General features: G+C 36.4%; 1 protein-coding gene across 1 annotated transcript in view; it reads left to right on the top strand.

Annotated features, from left to right (window-relative positions):
- HSPA4L (heat shock protein family A (Hsp70) member 4 like) overlaps positions 1-17,228 on the top strand; it is a 53,341-nt gene extending 36,113 nt beyond the window's left edge. Inside the window, exons 17-19 of the mRNA XM_049885362.1 lie at positions 2,453-2,572; positions 5,787-5,948; positions 8,454-17,228. Coding sequence (XP_049741319.1) covers positions 2,453-2,572; positions 5,787-5,948; positions 8,454-8,645 — 474 coding nt within the window. The 3' untranslated portion in view covers positions 8,646-17,228. The remainder of the gene's footprint in view (positions 1-2,452; positions 2,573-5,786; positions 5,949-8,453) is intronic.
- The last annotated feature ends 8,496 nt before the right edge of the window (positions 17,229-25,724 follow it).

Here is a 25,724-nt window from a genome sequence, read left to right as displayed (position 1 = left end):
ACTTCATATTTTATCTTCTTGGTGGTTTTTAATTTCCTATCACCCTAAGAGGAGTATATGTATTTATAGCATTAAGGAACTACTAGGTAGCTGAGGCCAATAGAAATAACTGAAGAGCCTAATAGCTCTCAAAAAGGATTTGCCTCTGGAGGGCATTATGCTGAGTGAAATAAGTCTTGCATAAATATTGTATGTGACCACTATTACAAAAAACCCAAGAAAAGGTTTACACACACACACACACACACAAAATCTTTGGTGGTTACAACGAAGGGAAGGGATGGGGAGGGGAGATCAATAACTAGGTAATAAAAACCAAGCCAAACAAAACCCATTGCCATTGAGTCAATTGCGATTCATAGTGACTCAATAGGACAGAGTAGAACTGCCCCATAGAGTTTCCAAGGAGCTCCTGGTAGATTAGAACTGCCGACCTTTTGGCTAGTGGCTGTAGCACTTAACCACTATGCCACCAGGGTTTCCAGCTAGGTAACAGAGAAGTGTTAACTTTGGTGAAAGGAAAAACACGCAACATAGGGGAAGTCAGCACAGCTTGACCAAGGCAAAGCCATGGAAGTTTCCTAGATACAGACACCTTGAGGGACTGAGTTACTGGGGCTGAGGGCTGGGGATCATGGTCTTGAGGGACATGTAGGTCAAGTAGGATGTAGAAAATGTTCTACACCCTACTTTGGTGAGTAGAGTCTGGGATCTTAAAAGCTTGAGAGCAGCCATCTAAGATACATCTATTAGTCCTATCATGTTCAGAGCAAAGGAGAATGAAGAAACCAAAGACACAGAGAAAATATCAGTCCAAAGGAGTAATGACCCACAGCCTCCACCAGCCTGAGCCCAAAAAAACTATGGTGTCCGGCTCCTACCACTGACCACCTGAACAGGGATTGCAATAGAGGGTTCCAGACAGAGCAAGAGAAAAAATGTACACCAAAATTCAATTCACAAAAAAAGACCAGACTTACTGGTCTCAGAGAGACTGGAGAAACCCCTGAGAATATAGCCCCCTGACACCCTGCAAACTCAGAACTGAAGCCACTCCCAAAGTCTACCTTTCAGCCAAAGATTAGACAGGCCTATAAACAAGAACACACATGAGGAATGTGCATCTTAGTTCAGTCAAGTCTAGGAGACCAAATGGCCAACACCTGGCCAAAAGCAATGACAAGAAGGCAGGAAGGGGCAGGAAACCTGGACCAGTGGACATGGGTAATCTGGGATAACGGGAAAGGGGGAGTGTGGTGGCACATTGCAGGGATTGCAGCCAATGTCACAGAACGGTTTGTGTATAAACTTTTGAATGAGAAACTAATTTGTGCTGTAAACTTTCACCTAAAACACAATAAAAATAAAATAAAAAATTTGCCTCAGATAAATAGCCGTTAAAATGAATGTTACAGAAGTTTTTACAGATTTTACTTTGTTTTTTTTGAGGTGGCTTTTAGAAATTAAAAATGTAGCTATTGCTCTCCATTTAAATGATGAAAAGTATGATATAAATGAACTAAATGCAGTATGGTGTCTTGGAACAGTAAAAGATGAAATCTGAATAGAATCTGGAGTTCACTTAATATTTGTGCACCTGTGTTGATTTCTGAGTTTTTGACAAATGTACCATGGTAGTATAGGTTGTTAATACTAGGGCAAATGGGTGTGAAGTGTATGGATCTCTCTGTATCACCTCTAACTTGCCCGCAAGTCTAAAATTATTCTAAAATAAGCTCATTTTTATTTAAATATAGAAAAGAGTTTAAAAGAAAATATCCACGTTGTTCTTCCCCTTCTCTAAGATACAAAGGCTCTTGTAACATTTAGAAACTTAAAAAATCCCATTCCAGGCACCTGATCAAGGGGCCAAAGGTATTTTTTTTAAGCTACACATTTGATTCTAGTGACTAAATATAATAAATTTATGATATTCAGTGCAGTACACATTTCAAATGATTAAATGTAATAAATTGATAATATTCAATAGAGATTATCAGGAACTGCCAGTAATCGTGTTGCATAGTTATAGGCATTATAAATATTTGAAACCAAGTTTCAAATACATGACATGTACACATGTTACAGGCCTAATGGTTTTCTTAATTTAACAGTTTTATAACAGTTTAATAGTTTATATAATAGTTATAAATTTATCACACCTCATTTTGAAGGAATTAAACTATTGATTGGGACTTTGGATTTGGGAGGAATCAAGAGGTAATCTTAATGAATGAGAGAAAGGGGTAAGGCCTGAATTAGGCATCCATGTATAGGATTGAGTAAGAAAATGGCCACTGGAGCTCACTTCTACATGAGGAAATAAGAGGGGACATATTTTAGTCTGGTCAGCTTTCCTCCTTATTTGTCATTCTGTGAAGGCACAATAGAAGTTATTTTTTGTTAGAAATATGTCAACTTTTTCTTTAAAAAAAAATGTTTATGTTAACAGAAATATGGCGAACCTATTCAAATGAGATACATGGAACATGAAGAGAGACCAAAAGCTTTAAATGACTTAGGAAAAAAGATCCAGCTTGTCATGAAAGTGATAGAAGCATACAGAAACAAGGTATTGAATTCATGAAGCCAGCTGGTGATGATGGCATGCATGTGGTACATGGGAGAGGGTAGGGTAAATGTATAGCCACAAAGCTGTAGCAGAGCTGTTGCTACCAAATTCTAGAGACTTTGTGTGCCAAACTTAAAACTTATTAGAGAATTATTAAGGATTTTGATACATTTAAAATATAGTGAAGGTATGTGGCTTTCATTTTTTAAATTCCACCGAACCACATTACAAGTTAATCCAGTGACCAGATTCATTGTTTTCTTCTTGGAGATTTCATTTTTGTGTTTTTCGTGTAATGAAAAAGAGGCCCTCATGGAGACTCGACACTATGCCATCCTTTAGTTTCTTCCTTGGCCTCTTTGGTTTTTTTTTAGTTGCTTTTTGTCTTTCAGTCCATTAGTTATTCATAATCTCTTATGCCTTTTATTCCTTTATGTATATATATATATATATATACACACACACACCCAAACTGTATTACTAACCTTTCCACTGTTTTTAAGCCCCAATTAGTTACATAAAGTGTATCTCCATTTGGATGTAACGATAAAATTTGACAAAATTAAGCTTCCAATTTTTGACCTTTAACTGAGCGATTAACAACCTACTTCTTTAAAGGACCAAATAACAACTATTTCAGCCTTTTTCAGGCCTTGTCATCTATGTACAACTATTCAATTCTTCCATTGTAGTGCAAAAGCAACCACACGTGATTATGTAAATTACTGGTCTTGGCTGTATTTCCAAAAACCTTTTACTAAAAACACAGTGAGCCGGTCAGATTGGGCTGTAGTTTGCTGACCCCTACTCTAAATAAACGTTCACTGTAATCTCCCAGTTTTTATCATTGATGTTAAAACTGAATCCGTGAACGGAAGGGGCCAGCAGCAGAAACATTCAGGCATGGGTGTCCTCATAGCTTACAGTAGTTAAACACTTGGTGAGTTTTAAGCACTTTACATGAATGGTCTCACTTTATTCTCACAAGGATACATCCTATAAAGATAGTTAATACTGTTGCCTTCGTTCTACGTATAAGAAACTGGAATGCTTAAGCAATTTGTCTAGAATTATATGAGTAGTAAATGATAGAGTCAGGATTCAAACCTGAGCAATCTGAAGTCGGCATACAAACCCTTAGTGAATGTTCTCTAAAATAAGACTATTTACTTTAGAAATAAGGAATTTTTGAGTTTTCTAAGACAAATTACAATCCAGGGTACGAAGCTAAAGCTGGAAGAAAAATCCAGGTACTAATTGTGAATATACCTACTAGTATCAATATCCAAATTATCAATATGGGCACAAGTAGAATATAAGGATAATAGAGAGGTAAGCAGGAACAAGCAGACAAATGAAAACAAAAAGGTATTTCAAATCCCGTATTGGAGGATTCACATACAATTACGATGGCTGCTCCCCAGGCTTTAGCAGTCTTCTTGAGGTGCAGGTATTAAGACATTATCCAGAGCAAGGCAAGATTTCACTTATGCTCAAGTATTTGAGTGTTTATTATGTGTCAGGCTCTCTTCTAGGTGATGGAACTACATCAAACAAAACATCCAACCTGTTCCTAATATGCTTTTCAGTTCCATGGGGAAAGGTGGGACAATAAGTTATTGAGTATAAGGTATGTCAGATGGTGGTTAAGGGCTGTGGATAAAGTAAGGTAAGGGAGATAGGGACTGCTAGAGGTAGAGGAGATTTGTCAAAGAGAAGGGCAGACTAATGTGACATATGAGGAGTGACTGAAAGGAGGTGAGTACTTAAGACATGCATATAACTGGAAGAGGAGGAATGTTCTAGAATAGAACATTTCAAGGGAGTAGCAATTGCAAAATCCCAAGGAGAGAACATGTTGGAGGAATAGCAAGGAGGACAGTGTGGCTTATAGCAGTGGGGTTTGCCAGATCATTATAAAATGTTGGGTTTTACTCTGAGATAGGGAGCCATTAGAGGTAACCAGAGTATGATTTGACTGACTGTTTTAAGGATCTGAAAGCAAAGTGACTAGTTAAGAGGTTATTAGAGTAATACAAGCAAAAAATGATAGTGGATTAGACCCAGATAGTGGAAGGGTAAGAAGTAATCAGATTTTTGCATATATTTTGAAGGTAGAGCTGCAAAGATTTGTTGATATAAATGGGAAAGAATGAGGAGTCAAAGATGACTGAAATCTTTGGCATGAAAATATGAGGTTGCCACTTACTCAGATAATGAAAACTGGGAAGAGTAGGTGGTGAGGTAATCAGGAGCTTCAAACACAGATCGGCATTTCAAACTTTACAAATAGAAAAGTGAAGTTGGATATAAAAGTCATGATCAGGGAAGAGGTTCAGGCTGGAGATTTTTAAAAAGCATGTTAGTTGGACAGATAAATCAGGAGGAGGTAAAAAAGGAAGCTTAACAAGTAGTGACTATGAAATAGGAAGAAATCCAAGAAAATGTGGTGATCCAGAAACTGAGTCAAAGATTATGGGTGCATAAATTGTAATCACACAAGCAGAAAGAGAACTTGGGTATTTGAGGAATTTTTGTGACCTAGTGACACTCGATGACATCCTACCAGTTCTTACCTTTTTCCAATTTAGGAAGTAGGTGTTATTTTGACATAATTTTAATAACTATTTCTTTGATTTTGGAGTATTCTTTCAGTCCCTTTCCATTTTTTTTCCATGTCCAATCCATAATCGGGAGATCCTGCTGAAAATTACTTTATGTCTCATTGCCATTTCTTTCTGGTTCTATAGCTACCAGTCCAAACCAGGTTTTCTCCTATATGTGACACCTGCAGTTCTCTTTTTCAGACAGACTTTCATCATGTCATTCTGCTCAACAACTTACCATGTTGTACTGTTGTATATTGAGAATTTTGTTTAGCCTGCTATGCCGGATCACCTTGTTTGTCTTTATTCCACATCAAATTACATTCCATAGAGCTGCTTTTTTGGTTAAGTGCATTTCCCTTGAACATCTTCCACTAATCACTCTTTCCCAAACCTGACTTCTTCAGAAAGCCTTTCCTCTTTATACCTACATTGATCCTTAATTTTTTTCCAGTCTCTTCATTTCCGTGTAATTTGTATGTGGCTTCTTCACATGGGTATGTGTGAGGTATATACTCAATAAGAGTCTAAGTTATTTAAGCAGAGATTACCAATAAATTGGTGCTTTCTGAAAAATCTGTTATATTAAGTAAAATTTTTTAAAACAGGATGAAAGATACGATCATTTGGATCCTGCTGAAATGGAAAAAGTTGAAAAATATATTAGTGAAGCCATGAATTGGCTGAACAATAAGATGAACGCACAGAACAAACTAAGTCTCACTCAAGACCCTGTCGTGAAAGTTTCAGAAATAGTTGCAAAGTCAAAGGTAAGAAACTATAAAATTACTTTTTAATGGAGTCAAACACTAATTTTTTTTTTTTTTTACTTTAAAAAGGACGGGAAAAATTTGTCCAATAAATGTCTGAAAAGGTTTTTATCCTTATCACTAATCTAAGAAATGTGAATAAATCTTTTTATTCACCCATCTGATTTGGTTTTGTTTACATTTATAATCTTTGCCAATGTTAGCCAGGATGTGGAGAAGTGGATGCTTTCCTAAGACAACTTTATTAAATTTGTTACAACTTTTCTGGGACGTTGTGTCAAAGTATGCTTGGAAATTTAAAGTTAAATATACTCTTTAACCCAGAAATAATAATTCTAGGAATTGAACCTAAATTGATTGTTACACATGTATATGCATATATATGTATGTATATGTATATATATAAACGTATATATGTATTACAATAGCAAAAAACAAGGAAACAACCTAGTTGCAGTAGGAAACTAGATAAATTGGTGTGTCCATACAATACTGTGCTGCCATTAAATGTTTTAGATATTGAGATGTGTCTATTTATATATAAAGATGTGTCCATAGATTTGTATGTTTGTCTATATATGCACATATATATGTGTGCGTGGACATAACGTCTAAAAGGATGCTTACCAAAATGTTAATAATAACATTCTCTAGAAAATGGAATTTCAGGTGATTTTTAGCTCATCCAGTGTGTTTTGGGGGCATTTGATTTTTTTTTTTTAACAACAGCAAGTATTTTTATAATCAGATAAAGCAGTGCATATTTTCATTCTGAAAAACTTTTACCAAGAAACTGTATAAAATAATTAGTTTACACCAAATCAGATGAAATATTCAGAGTATGGCAAGAGCAGTTTGCCACTAAGACATTGCCCTGGTATGTTATTCCCTCTCTTTCCATCCCTACCCCAATCTCTTTGACACTGGCCTTGAAAGGTTTTTAAACTTGAGTAGTATTTATGGAAAAATTTTTTTGTTTCTGTGTAAAAAGCAAAGGAATAAAAAAAATGTATTTTAAATTGTTATTAAGCTGCATTTAATGTCAGTGGTATTTTCCTTCAATAAAAAAGGTTAGTCTCAAATACTTCGAGGGACAGAGTAGCAGGGACAGGGGTCTGGCGGGGACCATGGTTTCAGGGGATATCTAGGTCATTTGGCATAACGAAGTTCATTAAGAAAATGTTCTACATCCCATTTTGGTGAGTGGCCGCTGGAGTCTTAAAAGCTTATGAGCGGCAATCTCTATAAGATGCATGAATTGGTCCCAACCCACCTGGAGCAAAGGAGAATGAAGAACACCAAAGACACAAGGAAAACAGGAGCCCAAGAGACAGAAGGGGCCACATAAACCAGAGTCCATCAGCCTGAGACCAGAAGAACTAGATAGTGCCCAGCTACCACCAGTGATCGCCCTGACAGGGAACACAACAGAGTGTCCATGACGGAGCAGGAGAAAAGTGGGGTGCAGAAATCAAATTCTAGTAAAAGGACCAGACTTAATGGTGAAGGGACCCCAGAAGACATGGCCCCCAGACTATTAGCCCTGAACTGAAGCCATTCCCGAAGCCAGAGATTAGACTGGACTCTAAGACATAAAATGATACTTGTGAAGAGAGTGCTTAGCTCAGGTAGATACATGAGACTAAATGGGCAGCTCCTGTCCGGAGGCAAGATGAGAAGCCAAAAAGAGACAGGAGCTGGTTGTTGAATGGACACGGGAAATCCAGGGTGGAAAGGAGGAGTGTGGTGTCACATTATAGGGAGAGCAACTAGGATCACATAACAGTGTGTGTATAAATTTTTATATGAGAAACTAACGAGCTGTGAACTTTCACTTAAAGCACAATAAAAATAAATATTTAAAAAGTCAGCTATTTCCAAGTAAAGTTATTAGTGTGTATATTTATATGATTTCACTTACTAAAATCATTTTCATATAAATGTTGAGAAATTTAAGTTGTGAAATAGGTGTTATTTTGACATAATTTTCATAACAAAGCGTTGGGCATGATTTAAAGGAATTAATTAAAAATTATTTCTGCCAAAGTAGACTATATTTAAATTAAGAGAAAATAAGTTTTAGAAAGGTACAAAAAAAAAAACAGTAGCCATCAAGTTGATTCTGACTCATGGCTACCCTACGTGTGTCAGAGTAAAACTGGGTTCTATAGGTTTTTCAGGGCTGTGAGCTTTCAAAAGCAGATCTCCAGGCTTTTCTTCCCAAGGTGCTCCTGGGTTGTTTTGAACCACCAGCCTTTCAGTTAGTAGTCAAGCACTTAACCATTTACACCACCCCTAAAGTTCACAGTTTCCACTGACGTGTGCTAGGCCAGAAGATAAATCGTTTATTGAGGTATATTAAAAGTTGGTTATTTAGCTGACCTAATATAAATTTGGGTGTATAGAATTATGTGGAAATTTAGGAAGTAATAAAGAATTTAAAAAGTTAATGGTAACTTGTTATATGATATTTTTTAATCTAACCAATTTTCTTCCTGTCTTTAGGAACTGGATAATTTCTGTAACCCTATCATTTACAAGCCCAAACCAAAAGTAGAGGTTGCTGAAGACAAAGCAAAAGCTAATAATGAACACAATGGACCAATGGATGGACAGAGTGGGACTGAAACGAAACCAGATACAACAAAAGAGGGCTCCCAGCATCCTAAATCTTCTGGAGAGATGGAAGTGGACTAAGTCGTAATTTTTCCTTCACGTAATTCAAACAGTGCAAGTAACCACAGGGTCCATGCTTCTTTTACGTCTGGTACACACAACAGATGTTCAGTTGTTCTTAACCACTTTTTGTCATTTGTTTTTTGCAGTAGTTTTGAAAAGTGTTTTATATTGAATGCACCTCTGTTCGTTTCCATTGCTGCTCATGTGAAGCTTTAGCTTAAGATATACAAGTCAGTTTAAGCTTTCCTAATATATTTTATGTTAAACATGCCGGACTGATACGTAGTTGGCAGCAATCTGCCTTGTTTAAAGCTTCTACTTGGATAGATCTCAGCTCCTCCTACAGGGAAGGGTACTGCATTGCACTGTTACTGCAGAGCATAGAATTAATTGCATCATTATTTTTGAAAAAAAAAAGTTGATGTGGTTTAAACCACTGAGGCACTGACGTTTTTCTAGTTGCTGTATTGTTATAATTTAAATATTAAAACAAGAGGTTCGCCGACAAATTAGTCCATCTCATTGATGTATCATGAGAAGTCCAAAGCTTTGTTTTCACATAAATGAATTAAAACACAGGTTGAAAGGGAAAACACACAGTTTTTCTGTTAAGGTGATACCAGCAGTTTGCTTCTTTTATTAGTAACATGGTTTGATATTTTCTGGGTTAACTCAGTGTTTTTTTCACTTGAAAGTTCTTTTCTGATCTACTTGTCCTGAATACCAGCTGCTGCTAAGTAATGCTAGCCTAAAGATACAGAGCATTTTTTGATGAAAATACTTTTCATGTAAAGGGGACAGTGCTGTTGACCTACTCAGATACGCGTCTGTGATGTTGATAACCTTGTTTTGGTTTTTATGGTTGTTTGGTTTTCTTGTTGATTTTGTTAATAACACAGGTTAGGGAGAAATGCACAATGTATTACATTATATGCATTTATCACTGATTAATGTTAAGATATAAACACTATTAAATAAGTGATCATACTTGAAAAAGAGCACTTATACCGTAAATCTTAGGAAATAATGCTTGTAATAAACTTAACTATGTTATATATCAACAGGCAAAATATAGAATGTTACATAGTGTAATATGATGTGATTAAATTATAGTTCCTGCTCTTATATTACCTATTGAAAAACTTGGCTCCAGTTTTGGTGCTTTTTATATAAATTATATGGGAAAAGGGACTGTATAATTAAGCTATATTAAGGACTGGATCTGTGCTTCACCAGACTTGTTCACATTGTGCACTTCTGTACAGAGACTTGAATCGGCGTTTCAGTCTACAAGAGAAAGACGCATAGACATGTAAATGCAGGGGCATTTGGATACTTAATGCCAGTCAAGTAGATTGATTGACCTAGGTGGAAATTTCAAAGGCTTGCTTTTTCCCAAAGCTAAATCTTTACATTAAGAGAAATTAATGTTGACTTCTCTTACGTAGTGAAAATTGAGAGTATGATATCTTTAGGGATAGTCATTATTTCTAACAAGTAGTTCTCTAAGAGAGATTTTTGTGTCTACAATGTAGTCAGCACTGACGGAAGAGTGTGGAGAGGTGCTTTTTGCAGGGATTGTTACTCAGCCTTTGGCGAGGAGGTGTCCCATGTACGTATTAAAAAATCACATAGACCCAATATGGTATTTTTAAGTGTCCTCTAGGCTTTAAACTGTTCTTCTATTGGTACTCTTAAAATTAAATAATTATGTCTATTAGTATTATTTTATGAAATACATTTTTTTAAAACATATACCCATTACCTTTCATTTGTATGTTGAATATATAGGTTCATTACAGGAAGAGCATGAAGGTTATGAAAGGGAATATACACACAGTACATATAGGGAGTTTATAGCTTTATCTTGAGTTAACAAAACCTCCATCCACTTTAAGAGCTATGCCTCAAAAATTTCTTGGGAATAAATGTGGGACCAGCCCTTTTTCTGATTCTGAATCGACTAGTATAGCCTGACCTTTCCGTTCCTGCTCTCTTAAGTCACTTTATGTAGTTTTGTGTTTTAGTCAGACGTGTAACATTCCAGTTCTTGCAGTTAGATAATCTTTCATTTGGTAAATTACAGAATAATATGTTTTTCTGTCCATTTATTCTACTAGAGGATATTTTCAAAAGCTCTTTAGCCTGATAGTGATAGTATAGGAGTTTATTGAATATATTAATGAGAGATGTTATCCTAAATACAATTTTGGGTAGGGTATTAATGGTTCTGTTTAATTTTAATCTGCATTGAAATATTCAAAGCTAGACAAAAATTAAAGTTTTTCCAAAATAAAAAGCCACTATTTTAGAAATTATTTTAAAAGATATATAGCAAAGTAGAATGTTTTCCTGCAGTAAACAAATGAGTACGAAGTTTATAGGAAACATTTATCTCCATGAAAAAGTATAAATTATTTTGGCTTCAGAAGCCAACTTTTGATAGGCAATTGTTAGTCATTATTGTAAAAACAAAGTTTGCTAAATAGTACAACAAATGAAAGTACCAGATATTTTAATTCCTTAGCAGTGTACAGATTCTTAAGTTTTAAAGCAACTAGAAACAGCACACACAGAATTTCACTGTTGAAATAACAGATAATCTCAGTTTTAAGAGGGGAATACAGTTTTATTGAGAGCTCAAGGAGAGTAATAAAGATTTTTTAGGTTTTTTTTTTGATCAATTTTTAGTATGATTATTTCCTAGATAGAAGTCTTTATATTTAAAGTGAATTTTGGGGTCCAACTGTCAGTGTAATAAACTGGCAGTAGTAAAGCATTTTATCAAAATTAGCACACCTTTAACTGTTTTGAAATATTACCCATATTTAAAGACAGTAGGCATTTGAATGCAGTGATCAAATCAGCTGACTTCTGTTTGACCCTGTATAGATGCAAGCATCCTTCTGTTTTTATAAATTTGAATTATAAGCTGGTGAACATTCCCAGTAGGATTTTCTATTCTGTTTTTAAAGTTGGGCTTTGGAGTCCCTGAGTGGTACAAACATTTAACACTCTGGGCTGCTAACCACAAAGTTAGAGGTTCAAGGCCATCCAGAGGCACCTTGGAAGACCTGGTGAACTTCTTCTCAAAAATCAGCCATTGAAAATGCTGTGGAGCACAGTTCTACTCTAACACCCGTGAGGTCACCATGAGTTGGCATGAACTCTATGGTATCTGGTTTATTTAGTAGTAGTCCGCTATAGTTAAAGCCTTTGCATAAATTTACATATATACATAGTCTTAAATGGCTAAAAAAATGACTAGAAAACATAATTTCACCCTTCAGAATTCTATAGCAAAAAACTCATGGTAGATGTTATTTGGTGGTTAGTTAAACTTTGGAAGTTTGAGTTTTAAGTGGAATTTGGCTCTATGATAATGATTTTTTAAAACTTAATGAGGTATACTTAACTGTATTGATCTATCAATATAAATTTGGAAGTCTGGTACACTTATTAAATAAAGTTAGCCAGCAATGACTTTTCAAGTGTCATTAAGTAGGACTGCATTATAAAGTTTAATTCTAAAATTTTATTAGCCTCTTACTGCGATATGTTTTAGTCCATTTAGCAAACTAAATCATCTTGAAGCAGTCAGTTCCAGAAGATACTTCTTTATCAAAAAAAAATATATATATCAGGTTTAAAATTACCTTTTGGTCTAATTTTAAAACTATGATATGAAGCATATAATCTGATAAAAAGTAACAATTAAAAATTTAATGCAGACCAAAGAACAGGGTCTTAAAAAAAAAAAGTTTTAGCTATTTTGCTATCACATCTCTAATAAAATGCACTGAAAATATTCTTCCAATATGCTCATATGTTTCCTAACAAAACAGCTTTGGGTTTGTAATACTGCCAGATGTTTTCCTAAATGATTTCAGGGTTTTTTTTCCTTCTAAATTCGGAAGTAATTACTTAAAACAATAAAAGGGTACCTTTTTTTTTTTTTAATTTTAAGCACCTTAACAAAATGAAACTGCTTAGAAGACGACTTAAATGTCTATGGGAGTGGATAGTACCTCTAGGTGGTAATGGCTCTTCATCTTCTGGGTCCCTAAGGATACCTCTAGCATATTGTTAGAGTAAGTATTAAAAGGAAAAGCATATTTGTTAAAAGTGCATTTATACTAAGTGACTTGGAGCTTTCAAGTCAAGGAAATAAAACTAATATTTGAATCATGACATTTGATTCCATCTGTTAGGGAGCTCAACAAAATCCATAACCAAAAAAATTAGTAGTATGATACTTGCTTTGGAATCTCTAATTTACTGTTATGCCCTAAATCACAGGATGATTATTAGGGGAATGTATTGATTTCTAAAAAGTATTCACTATTATAAAGAGATCAGCAAAATTTAATGTGTTCTAGTTTAATTGCATTACAGCACATGACTTATTAACGGATCTTAGGCTTTCAGACTATCTGGCTTTATCTGTCCTCTTAACTAGTTCGAGACTCTTAAATGACTATTGTGTTTTTCCCAAGTATATTTTTCTTTTTTTATTTTAGATTGTCCTTTAGCTCTTTTATTTCATAGCTTCATAAAAAGTTTTATTGGTATTCTGTCATTTTGTTAGCTAATTTTATTACCTTTGTCTCCTTTTTATTTTATACCAAGTCTTACTGTTAAGAATCTTTTGGCTCTAAGCTCATACTTGATAAGCCATGTTATAGGTTTCCATACATAGTATCTCCAAAGTTTAATAGTAACATGCGTAGATTTTTCACATTCTAGCCTTAGAATACTTTCAAGGAAGTTTTGGACCAAAAGAGGTCAATTTTGTGAGTATTGTGTATTAAGTAAACAGCATCCCTCATTTTTAATCCAGATATCAATGTAACAAAATAACAAAGGTCACAGCTCATTCAAAATAATTTGTTAAAGATTAGACACCTTTAATCCTTTGCTGCTTTCTGATTACATTGTGTGTTATGCATCGTCCTTGTTTTTCTAGTCTTAGAGTTTAATTTTTTTCTTCTGAGGACTTGAATTAAAGTACTCTTGAAATCATTTAGACCCACCCAGGCTGTAGATGTTAAAATGTAATTAGAATTGGAAATCTAGGTAAAAGAAGCTTCAAAGTGTTATATTTTTTTCCCCCCCGAAATAAATTTTTATGGCTTAGTGTCTTGGAAGGAGACTCACATTAAAAGTGGCTACCTTTTATATTTGATAGAATGAAGCCATTGTTGTTGAATACCACAGTATATCGAAGCAATTTTTTAATGAATTTACCAAGTCGTTTAGTATTAATAATAGGTGACATTAAAGTTATTTTTTCTTTTCTCCATATTAAAATAATTTATGGACATAGTGACTCTACTTTGCCTCCAGTCATTAGCATAAAGTAAATTCTTGGCAGCTTAGTTCCTACTAGCTAATAATTTCTCTTTTTTCAAGAAAATTTTAATACATTGGATTTCTCAGTTTCCTGATTTGCTTTCAGTATAATTGTGACCAATGCTATGCAGAAAATCGTGTGTGATGTGTCTATAAAACTAATTAATGGAGCTTTGCATGTAGTAGACCTTTAGCTTCAACAAGCAGACATGAGAATGGTTTGTAAAGTTAAGTAGGTAACGTTCTAGGAGTATATATATGGCATACATACAGTTTTGGTTCACAAATATATCCATAAAAATGTTTACATATGGTAGTATCAAAGTATATAAAACATTTCCTATGTGTGTAAATTGCAGTCTTCATACTAGTGCACCAAATAAGTAGCAATTGATAATAAATGTGATTATTTTTGGATGGCAGTGCACATTGTCAAGTTACGCAATTATAATAAATATATATCTACCATATATCTACCTATTCCTTTGAACCATGAGTTTTGCACACCTGGGGTTTAATTGTTGCATATTGACCTTCACTTATAGGAGGATAGTCTTTGGACAGGTCATCAGGGTCATTTACAGAAATTTACATAGCAATGAGAGTTTTTGATTAAATTAGCAAATTTTTGAAAACTTCAGATCCTGTTGATTCTAAAATAGTAGTTTGCTAATGTTGGGAGTAATTTAGTGTTACATTGGAAGAGAAAACTTAGGAATAAATGAATTTGAAGACTCTAGGTATTCTCAGCAGGTATAGGGGCGCTAACGCCTCCTCTGCGAATTGGTGTTCCTTACGAAAAGTGTCTTACAGCTTAGTGTGTTGGGTAAGAAAATGAAGTCCACTGGTCAAGATTAGAGCATTGGTGGTTCATCTTCTAGGGGTTGGAAAATTTGTGAAATTTGAAGGATATGGACCCTCAATTCAGAAAAATGTTTTATACCCCTATGCATATGAAATTTTGCATGTAATTTTAACTGTGTATTTTAAGAACTTCCACTTTAAACTTTCCAGTGAAATGCAAATGAATACTTCTAAAGTTTAGAGGGCTGACCAACTGGCAGTTCACTCCTATTTGGCTCCTCCTGAGTGTGGGAGAATTGGAAAGGGTTTGTTTTGTTAAGTACGAATGTTTTAAGTAAAAAAAAACCTCTATCCCTAGTAATTCAAAAGGAAAGAGGTAAGGAAGGAATGTCTTTTAGTTTTAAGTACCTCCCAATACTGTATCCTCAATATTTTCACCTTTTTTGAAGATGAAGATACAGGCTCAAAATGGTTTATATAACCTGCAAATGCCAGAAAGGAATTTTAATCTATTGTGTCCAATAGCATTGCCTTTTTCCACTATTAAACTTGACTTCCTATCTAACCTCCTGTGGTGATAAAGCAGTATAAACCTGGAAGGTTTTTTGTGTTTTAGAGATAGCAAGGATCAGAGTAATTTATGAGAAGATAACTGGGAAAGAAACAACATGGAATAAAATGAATCATGTTGCAGTAAAAAAAAAAAAATGAAATCTAAATGCTAATAAATATAAATGTCCTGAACTTGTCAGTTTAAAGACCATCTATATGTGGTATTTACAAAGAGATACCTTGACAAAATGACTTAACAGTTGAAAGCAAATAGATGGAAAAAGATTACTAAGAAAATGACAGAAGAAAGTTCTGACACCAACAATAACCAAAAAATGAGTGTGTGGTCATATATGGATGTGTATAGGCATATATGTATCTGGGTAGATGCACCTATATATACACACAGAAGTGTACACATACATACAGATATGTGTGTGCACACATGTATATCCAGAGGACACAATTACAAATACTTCTCAGACATAACCAAACACCTTGCAAGTTTGGTTTTCGGGGTTTGAAGGCTTAGGACTTTGGTCTCATGAGACAACTCAAATCAGTTGGCATAATATAGTAATATAGTTCACAGAGTTCATGTTCTGCGTTCTTCTGAGGTGAGTAGCATCTGGAGTCTTAAAGCTTGCAAGTAGCCATCTAAGATACAACTGGTGGTGTCTACTTACCAGGAGCAAAGGAAACCAAAATCTCAGAGAAGAAACTAGTCTCCAAGGCTAACAGGCTCCACGAGCCAATGCTTCATCTACCCTGAGACCAGAACTAGATGGTGCTTGGCTACCACTACCGACTGCTCTATCTAATCAGGGCCACAACAGATGAACTCTGATATAATGGGAGAAAACTGTAGAACAGAACCGAAAAGTCTTAAGTCTGGACTAAGATTTGAGAGTCTCCAAGACTATCATTCTGAGATACTCTTTAAACCGAAACGATCCCAAGGTCGGAAGCGCTGGTGGCATCAGTGGTTAAGTGCTATGGCTGCTAACCAATAGGTTGGCAGTTCGGATTCACCAGGCACTCCTTGGAAACTCTATGGGGCGATTCTACTCTGTCCTATAGGGTCGCTATGAGTTGGAATCAACAGCAGTGGGTTTGGTTTGGTTTTATCCCAAGGTAACCTTTTAGCAAAATATCAGATTGGCACACAAAATAAAGAATATTACCCATCATTTTAAAAAATCTATGAGACCAAAAGGTCAACAGTTACTCTAAAGCAAAGATGAGATGGGGCAGGGAAACTAGAGCACTGGAAAGGGAATAACCAGAACGCAATTAAAGGGAGAGTTGACACACTTGTAAAAAATGTATCATTGAACAACTTGTATAGAAACTGTTAAGTGGGAACCTAATTTGCTGTGTAAACTTTCTCAGAAAACAATAAAATCCTCTAAAAATGAATTGTCAAAAAATGTAGCAAGAAGTTTCAAAAGTGTTAATCAGGTAAAACTGATTTTAAGGTAAAAAAAAAAAAAGTGGTGTTGGGATAAAAATTGAACTTTGATAATGACAGAAGCAACTTACCAGGAATGTACCAACCCTGAAAACAGCAGCTTCAAAATATATAAAGCAGTTGCCAATTAACAAAAGTTGAGACCCACAGTAACAGTGATAATTGATGGTAGTCAATAGCACATAGAAGAATTGAACACAATGTGAAATGCTGAACGTAATGGACTTATATAAACTCTGTCACTAAACTATTACGGAAAACTTAAGTACACGTGGAATCTTTGCAAAAATTGGTATTGTCATAGACCACAAGGCAAATCTCAACAAATACCGAAGACTATCATTCAGGTTTTCATAACACAGTGCAATAAAATTAGAAAGCACCTGTGAAGATAGGTTCCTAAAAAAGGAATTCCATATGCCCATATACTTGAAATAGTTAACTTCTAGAAATGTTAAATCATGTTTAAAATTAGAAAATGCTTCCAATTGAATGACAATGAATATAAACTTACTTAAAATTGCAAGTGCACTCTTTAAATCTGGATCCATTGTCAATCTATCCACATGGCACTTGTTTGTGTATCTGTGTGTGTGTCTATGTAACGTCTGTGTTCATTTTGAAGCATTTGTCTCTTACCCCCTAGAATGTGAGCTCTATAAGAGCAGAGATTTTTGTCTTTGTTCCCAGGCACCTGGAATATAAGAGCTCAACAAATTTTAAATGAAACTGCATATAAAAGATGGTGGGATGCAGCTGAAGCACTATTTTTGAAACTTACATGCTAATGAATATACCAAAATTGAAGATTTAATAACAATCCAAGTGAAGAAAGTAGCAGATAAGCCTAAAGAAACGAAGTGGAAATTAATAGAAAATGAAAGGATCAATAAATACTGAAAATGATGTTTTTTTAATAGCCTCCAGCAAAGTTGATCAAGGAAAACAAGAAACAATCATTAAAGAAATTGATTTTGCAGTTTAAAACATTTACCCATAAAAAGTACACCAGGCCCAGACAGGCTTACAAGCAAATACTCTAGGAATAAATAAGTCCCTTTTTTTTTTTTTTTAAGTATAATGTCTCAAAAATTAGAAAAATATTTCCCACCTCCTTCTGTTAAAGCCAGTTTCACAGGATAACTTTGATACCAAACCAGAAAAGAAGGTATGAGTAACAAAAGTACTCTTCCAAACTCATTCATGAACAAATTATCACACAACAAATTATAAATCTTGCAAATATTAGCAAGCGGAATTCACATAAGTACATATATACATATACTGTCAAATTAGTTTTTCTCGAGAATGTAAGGGTAGTTTCATGCTAGAAAATGTATTATTCCCCATGTTATCAGATTAAGGAAGGAAAACACATGATTAACAGAGGGGACCTGTTAGTGTGCTCTGCTGCTACCTCAGTTCGGCGATTCGAGTCACCCAGAAGTGTCTCAGAAGAAAGCCTGGCTGTGTACTTCATTGCCACTGAAAACTGTGGAGCCCAGTTCTACTCTGACACACGCAACTGCCATGAGTTGGAGTTGGCTGATGGCATCTGGTATTTTAACAAATGCTGAAAGGGATTTTATTGATTACTTACCTATGATTAAAGAAGTAATCTTGCACTACTGTTAAGTCGAAGTCCCTGACATTTCTCACTTAGATACTGCAGTATTACTAAGAAAGGGTCTTCCTGATGTCTATTCCCAACAGAATTCAAAGTGATCCTTTTAAAACTTGGATAAAATCATGTCACTGTTCTGATTGCAACACTCCATGGCTCTCCATAGTCCTCAAAAGTACTTATCATGGCTTAGACGGTGTCTATGTGATATGTACCAGTAACTCTTTTCACCTCATTTTTCACTACTTCCCCCCACAAGGCTCCAACACAATGGCCTCCTTCTGATTTAAGAGCTTTGTAAAAAATCATTAAAAACTGCCAGAGAACAAAGACGATTACCAAACAAAGCAACAAGACTAATGCTGAATTTTCAACAGAAACGATGGAATCCAAAAGGAATGAAATCTTTACCAAGTAGTGAAGGAAAAAACTACCATCCTAGATTTCTACGTTGTTGTTAGCTGCCGCTGAGTCAGCCCCAATTGACAACGACCCCATGTGTTACAGCAGAACTGTGCCATACGGGTTTTTTTTTTGCTGTAATCTGTACAGAAGCAGACAGCCAGACCTTCCTTCCGTGGAGCCAGCGGGTGGGCTCAAATAGCCAACCTGTAAGTTAGCAACTGATCACAGAGTACATGTGTCACCCGGGCTCCTTAGTGAAAATATTCTTCAAAAATGAAGACAATCTTTCATACAAAAACAAATGTGCTCCTAGTAAATCTGCACTAAAAGAAATACAGAAAATTCTTCAGGCAGAAGGAAAATGCAGGTGAAAAAGTGTGCCAGAAAACGTAAATATCTGTGCAAATCTAAATGAATATTAAATGTATGAAACAATACTGTCTTGATGATAATATGAGAAATATACTACATGACAACAAAGAACTAGTGCTTAAAAAAAAAAATAACCAAAACTAGACTCTGGTTCTGAGTTGGGAAGTAAATTATCACTCAGACGCCCTTCTTCCTTGACAGCAACAAAAAGGAAATGTAACAGTTTATATAGACAGCTGCTACGTACACTTACATACATAAACGTGTATGTGTGTATGCCCATGACTGTTACAGTTCAATGCCATTTGTATTACACTTGTGATGCTAATCTCCCACTATAAATGCATTTTTTAAATCAAGCTCTTAAACTTTTTTATTTATGCATTTAGCTGCTTTATTTTGGGGGTACAATGGGTTTATAACATCTTTTTAAAATCAGTTATGACTTCTGTCATTAGGTGAGGTAACATCCTTTATGACTGTTACCCTTTTAACTTTAAATACTACCTTATCTGATAATGAGTCTTGCTCCAGGCCAAAATCTTTTGTGTGATACCTGATACCTGACCATAGGCAATTACAGAGTGTTTGCCTGGCAGGCCTCACTGGTGAAAACTGCCCTCCCTCCACCAGACAATGTACAGCCAGGGCATTGCAGGCTCTGGAGGGAGTTGCAGTCAAGGACTCAGTCCTCCCTCCCCAGGCTGGCTCTGCTCATACCTGTGTCTGCATTCCCAGCCCAGGTGCCTCTATTCGAAGGCCTCTTTATTGGGGTGGGGGTGGAGGTGCTCAACCTCAGCATTTTTTTTTTTAATTTTTTATTATATATATATTTCCCTCCCCCGTCCCCCATTCCAGGGTGAAAAGAAGGACAAAGTGGGAAGAGGAAAAGAGAACTACCTTCCTGAGCAAACTGGAGCATTCCCAGAGCCCCACCAGCAATTTTGGCCTATATGCCATTAATCAGAGCTTAAGTCTCACAGTGACCCCTATTTTCAAGGTAGGCTAGGAAATTTTTCAGCTTGTAGTTTGCTATCCCCAACAAAGTCGGGATTCTGTTAATAGGGAAGGAAGGGAAGAAGTATATGGAGTGGACAAAATTAGAGCAAATACTAATTAAGGACACAGAGGAACACCACAGTTAATAAAATATTTGAATTGTTATAGCCATCAAATAGAATTTACATGTATCTTCATATATCCAGGAAATCTTTACAAAAACTGATCATATATATCGCTAGGAGAGGAAATTTTTGGCCACGTCCTCTGATCATAGCCACCAAATAATCTCAACAGCTTGGAAATTAAGAATGAAAGAGGTATATGTATACCAGATAGGAAAATAAATGGGAAATTAGTACCTGGAAACTAATGAAAAGGCAAATACATCATACTAAAACCTACAGGGCACATGAAAACAGTATTGAGAGGAAATTTTATAGCCTTAAGTTTTGTTTTTAGAATAAAAAAATGAATAGCTCACCTTTAAATATTAGAAAGAAAAATCAGGAAGATGGATTAAAATGAAAACTAATGACAGTAGAAAAGGGAAATACAAACTTGTAAAGACACTGACTCCTTTGGATAAACAAAATTAGGAATGAGAAAGGAAATATAAACAGATACAAGAGAGATTTTAAAAAAATTATTCTCTGTGGTAGTAAATTTCAAAACCTAAAGAAAATGGTTTTCTGTCAAAACATGAACTGCTAACACTGACCAAAATAGAAATTAAAATTTTGAGATACCAGATATCATAGAAGAAACTATATAACTGATTAGTGGTCCATCTTGAAATCAGCACAAATAACCAAGTTGGCTTTATAGCTCAATTGTATTCAACATCTAAAGAAGAGTAATGTTTTTAGACCATTTCAAGACACAGAAAAATTTTAAAAAGCTGCCTCATTCATTTTGAAAGTCAGCAAAGCATTATGAAAAAAAATTTTTTTAAACCAGCAAAGATTGAACTATAGACCAAACGCATTTATACAGTGCAAAGATTCTAAACCAAACATTGTTAGTCGCCATGGAGTCTGTTTCACCTCGAAACAACCCCATGTGTGCAGAGTAGAACTGCTCCATAGAGTTTCAAAGGCTTTGACCTTCGGGTGGGTTCAAACTGACCACCTTTCAGCGAGTAGTAGTCCAGCTTTTAACCATTTGCACCACCAGGAACTCCTAAACCAAACATTAACAAATAGAATTGAACACTGTGTCAAAGTAAAATTTACAGTGAGCTTAATCAGGGCTGTTTAAGAAATGGAAGAGTGATCAGGAAATCTATCAACATAATCCGTTTTATCTGCAAACCTATCAACAGCTGTGAAGGATCTGGGATTTTTACACTTTGCAAGCTAACATGCTAGCAGACACATGGGTGGCTGGTAGAGTTGCCAAATACCTGCTGTGATAGAAGACTTGAGATTCCTGGATCAGAAGTGAACAGCTGTTTACATGAGCAAGGGTAGCAGCCAGAGTGTCTGCATTTTTGTGCCAGTTCCTGGAAAACGATGCTCCTTCAGAAAAACAGCTGGTTCAGCTCACAAATACATAAACAGTTTTGTTTTTAAGATAACCAGTGTAGTTTGTATGCAACAGAAGTTCTTTATGCATACTTCCCATTTTGTCACACAGAATATTAAAGAGAAATGTCCTCAAGCGTCAAGATTCAATAAAATAAATTTTCCTACTTCACCAAGGACTTTCTTAAGCAAAACTAGCTTTGTGTGTGTTTAAGAAAAGTCAATGACCACCAGTACAATTTGGTGTTGCTGCCACCATTCATGCTAAAACCTCAGCAATTTTACATACCATTGCTTTTGTACCATCAGTGCAAATGTCAAAACAGTAAGAAAGGCAAGCAATGTTTTATATAAAACTGTTATAAAAAGTTTTTACCTCCAGGGCCTAAGAAAGGATCTCAGGGACTGTCTTAGTTATCTAGTGCTACTATCACAGAAATACCACAACTGGATGATTTTTTTTTATTTAAATTTTTATCGTGCTTTAAGTGAAAGTTTACAAATCAAGTCAGTCTCTCATACAAAAACTTATACACACCCTGCTATATATTCCCAGCTGCTCTCCCCGCAATGAGACAGCACACCCCCTCCCTCCACTCTCTATTATTGTGTCGGACAGCTTCTTCCACCCTCTGCCCTCTCATCTCCCTCCCAGACAGGGGCTGCCCACATAGTCTCATGTGTTTACTTGATCCAAGAAGCTCACTCTTCACCAGATTCATTTTCTATCCTATAGTCCAGTCCAAACAACTGAATGATTTTGACAAAGAGAAATTTATTCTCTCACAGTCTAGGAGGCTAGAAGTTGGAATTCAGGGTGCCAGCTCCAGGGGAAGGCTCTGTCAGCTCTGGAAGAAGGTCCTTGTCATCATTCTTTCCCTGGTCTAGAAGCTTCGCCATGCAGGAACCTTGGGTCCAAAGGAGGCACTCTGCTCCCATCACTGCTTTCTTGGTGGTATGGGGTCCCCCTGTCTCTCTGCTTGCTTCTTTAATATCTCAAAAGAGATTGGCTCAAGACACAATCCAATCTTGTAAACTGAGTCCTGTCTTATTAACATACCTGCCACTAGTCCCACTTCTTTAACGTCACAGAGATAGGATTTACAATATATGGGAAAATCACATCAGATGACAAAATGGTGGACAATCACACAATACTGGGAATCGTGGACTAGCCTAGTTGACAGGTATTTTGGGGGGACACAATTCAATCCATAACATTCCACCCTTTGGCCCCCCGCAAAATTCATGTCCTTCACACACGTAAAACACATTCACCCCATTATATCATAGCGGAAAGTCTTAAATCAACTCCAAGTCCAAAATCCAAAAATGCCTCTTCATCTGTGAAATCTAGAATACAAGTTGTCTGCTTCCAAAGGTACAATGGTGCAACAGGCACAAGCTACATATTTCCATTAAAATGGGAGAGACTGGAAGGAAAAAAGGGTAACAGCCACCAAGTAAGTCGGCAGAACACTTTACATTAGCCCTAAAGGCTTGAAAATAATTCTCTGTTCTCTGAGACCATTTACACAACGGCCCTGCTCTCCAGACGCTAGGTATTGGCCACACTCTCTAGACTCTGAGTGGAGGAGGCCCCTCAGCCCTGAGCGTCAGCTCTGCCTTCCAGGCCCACAGGAACAGCCACTGTGCTCCCTTAGCTTTGGGAGGCCCCATTCTCCTAATGTATCTGAGTGGTGACTCCACCCTTTGAGATCCCAGAAGTTGTGGCCATACCCTTTGAGACTGAGGCAGCTCTGCATTCTGTGTTCCTTGTCTCTTCAGCTTTTGCTTCCTTGGCCTCTCGGCAGGCCTCGCAGCCTGTGTCTACCCTGCTAGGGCAAGTGTTCCAAAGCTCTGTAGCTCTACCGCTAAGTGCCTGGAGGCACCCCACTCTACCAGTAACCTTCAGCTGGAGGGCACTCGGCTCTCTTGCTCGAGTGTAAGCAAGCCTAGCTCCACCAATAAGTGACGGCAAGCTCTCACTCAACCAGGAAACCTCCTGCCAAAGGCACTCAGCTCTCTTGTTCCGCGGAGCTGTCTTGGGCTGGTCTCCTGATTCTGCTGCTGCCAGATCTCTGCTGTTGCTTCTAGCCATCTGCACGATCTCCAGTGTGACAGCTCTCCTCACTGCCTTCTGAGTTCTCACCAGAATTGTCTTTGATGTCCATAATCCCACCAACAGACTCTTCAAGGCATTGTTAAAACTCTTCCAGCCTCTACCTATTCACAGTTTTAAAACTGCTTCCACATTTTAGGTATCTGTTAGAGCACGACCCCAGCCTCAGTATGAAATTCTGTCTTAGTTATCTAGTGCTGCTATCACAGAAATACCACAAGTAGATGGTTTTAACAAAGAGAAATTTATTCTCTCACAGTCTAGGAGGCTAGAAGTTCAAATTCAGGGTGCCAGCTCTAACAGAAGCCTCTGTATGTTGACTCTGGAAAAAGGTCCTTGTCGTCAGTCTTTCCCTGCTCTAGGAGCTTCCCCACACAGGAACCTCGGGTCCAAAGGACACGCTCTGCTCCCGGCACTGCTTTCTTTGTGGTATGGAGTCACCCTGTCTCTCTGCTCATTTCTCTCTTTTATATCTCAAAAGAGATTGGCTAAGACACAATCCAATCTTGTAGATTGAGTCCTGCCTCATTAACATAACTACCACTAATCCCAATTCTTTAACATCATAGAGGTAGGATTTACAACACAGGAAAATCACATCAGATGACAAAATGGTGGACAATCACACAATACTAGGACTCGTGGATTAGCCTAGTTGACAGATATTTTGGGGGGACACAATTCAATCCATAACAGAGACCCCCACTAGGAGTACACAGACCATACTGAGAACCACTGCTCTAGAATAATCACTAAAACAGTATATAATTTACAAGTTGATAGAGGGGGAATGTAATGGACAGGCAGTCCCAGTTTATGAATGTTTTTTGTTCCTAAGGCTGTATTTAAGTTGAATTTGTACGTAAGTTGGAACAGTTAGGTATGGTTTGTATGTAATATCAGTTAGACAAATGTTTGTCCTAGTAAATGTTCTACAGTGTAGTTTTCTATGCACAGAAAACATTAAAGGAACACTTCCAGGTACAGTAAAAACGTATTTAACATAATAAAGCATCTTTAATAGTAATACAGGAAGGAGGACCTGGCAGTCTTTTTCTGAAAAAAATTATCCAGTGAAAATCTTATGAATAGCAGCTGTACACTGACATAGTGCCAGAAGATGAGCCCCCCCAGGTTGGAAAGTACTCAAACTACAACAGGCAAAGAGCTGCCTCCTCAGTGTAGAATCAACCTTAATGACGTGGATGCAGTCAAGCTTTCGGGACCTTCATCTGCTAATATGATACAACTCAAAATAAGAAGAAACAGCTGCAAACATCCATTAAAAATAGGAACGTGGAACATACGAAATATTAATCTAGGAAAACTGGAAATCATCAAAAATGAAATGGAATGCATAAACATCGATATCCTAGGCATTAGTGAGCTGAAATGGACTGGTATTGGCCATTTTGAATCAGACAATTATATGGTCAACTAAGCTGGGAATGACAAATTGAAGAAGAACGGTGTTGCATTCATCATCAAAAAGAACATTTCAAGGTCTATCCTGAAGTACACTGTTGTCAGTGATAGGATAATATTCATATGCCTTCAAGGAAGTCCAGTTAATATGACAATTATTCAAAGATGAAGAAATTGAAGATTTTTACCAACTTGAGCAGTCTGAAATTGATCAAACTTGCAATAAAGATGCATTGACAATTACTGGCAACCGAAATGCAAAAGTTGGAAACAAAGAAGCAGGATCAGTAGTTGGAAAATACGGCCTTGGTGGTAGAAATGATGCCAGAGATCACATGACAGAACTGTGCGAGAACGACTTCTTCATTGCAAATAGCTTTTTTCGACAAAACATAATAATATCAACGGTGACTACACATGTGGATCTCAATGGATGGAATATACA

This window comes from Elephas maximus, chromosome 5, assembly GCF_024166365.1.
Source record: "Elephas maximus indicus isolate mEleMax1 chromosome 5, mEleMax1 primary haplotype, whole genome shotgun sequence".
Classification (NCBI taxonomy): domain Eukaryota; kingdom Metazoa; phylum Chordata; class Mammalia; order Proboscidea; family Elephantidae; genus Elephas; species Elephas maximus.
The sequence above is the reverse complement of the archived record's forward strand: the minus strand, read 5'-3'. Positions and strand labels throughout refer to the sequence as shown.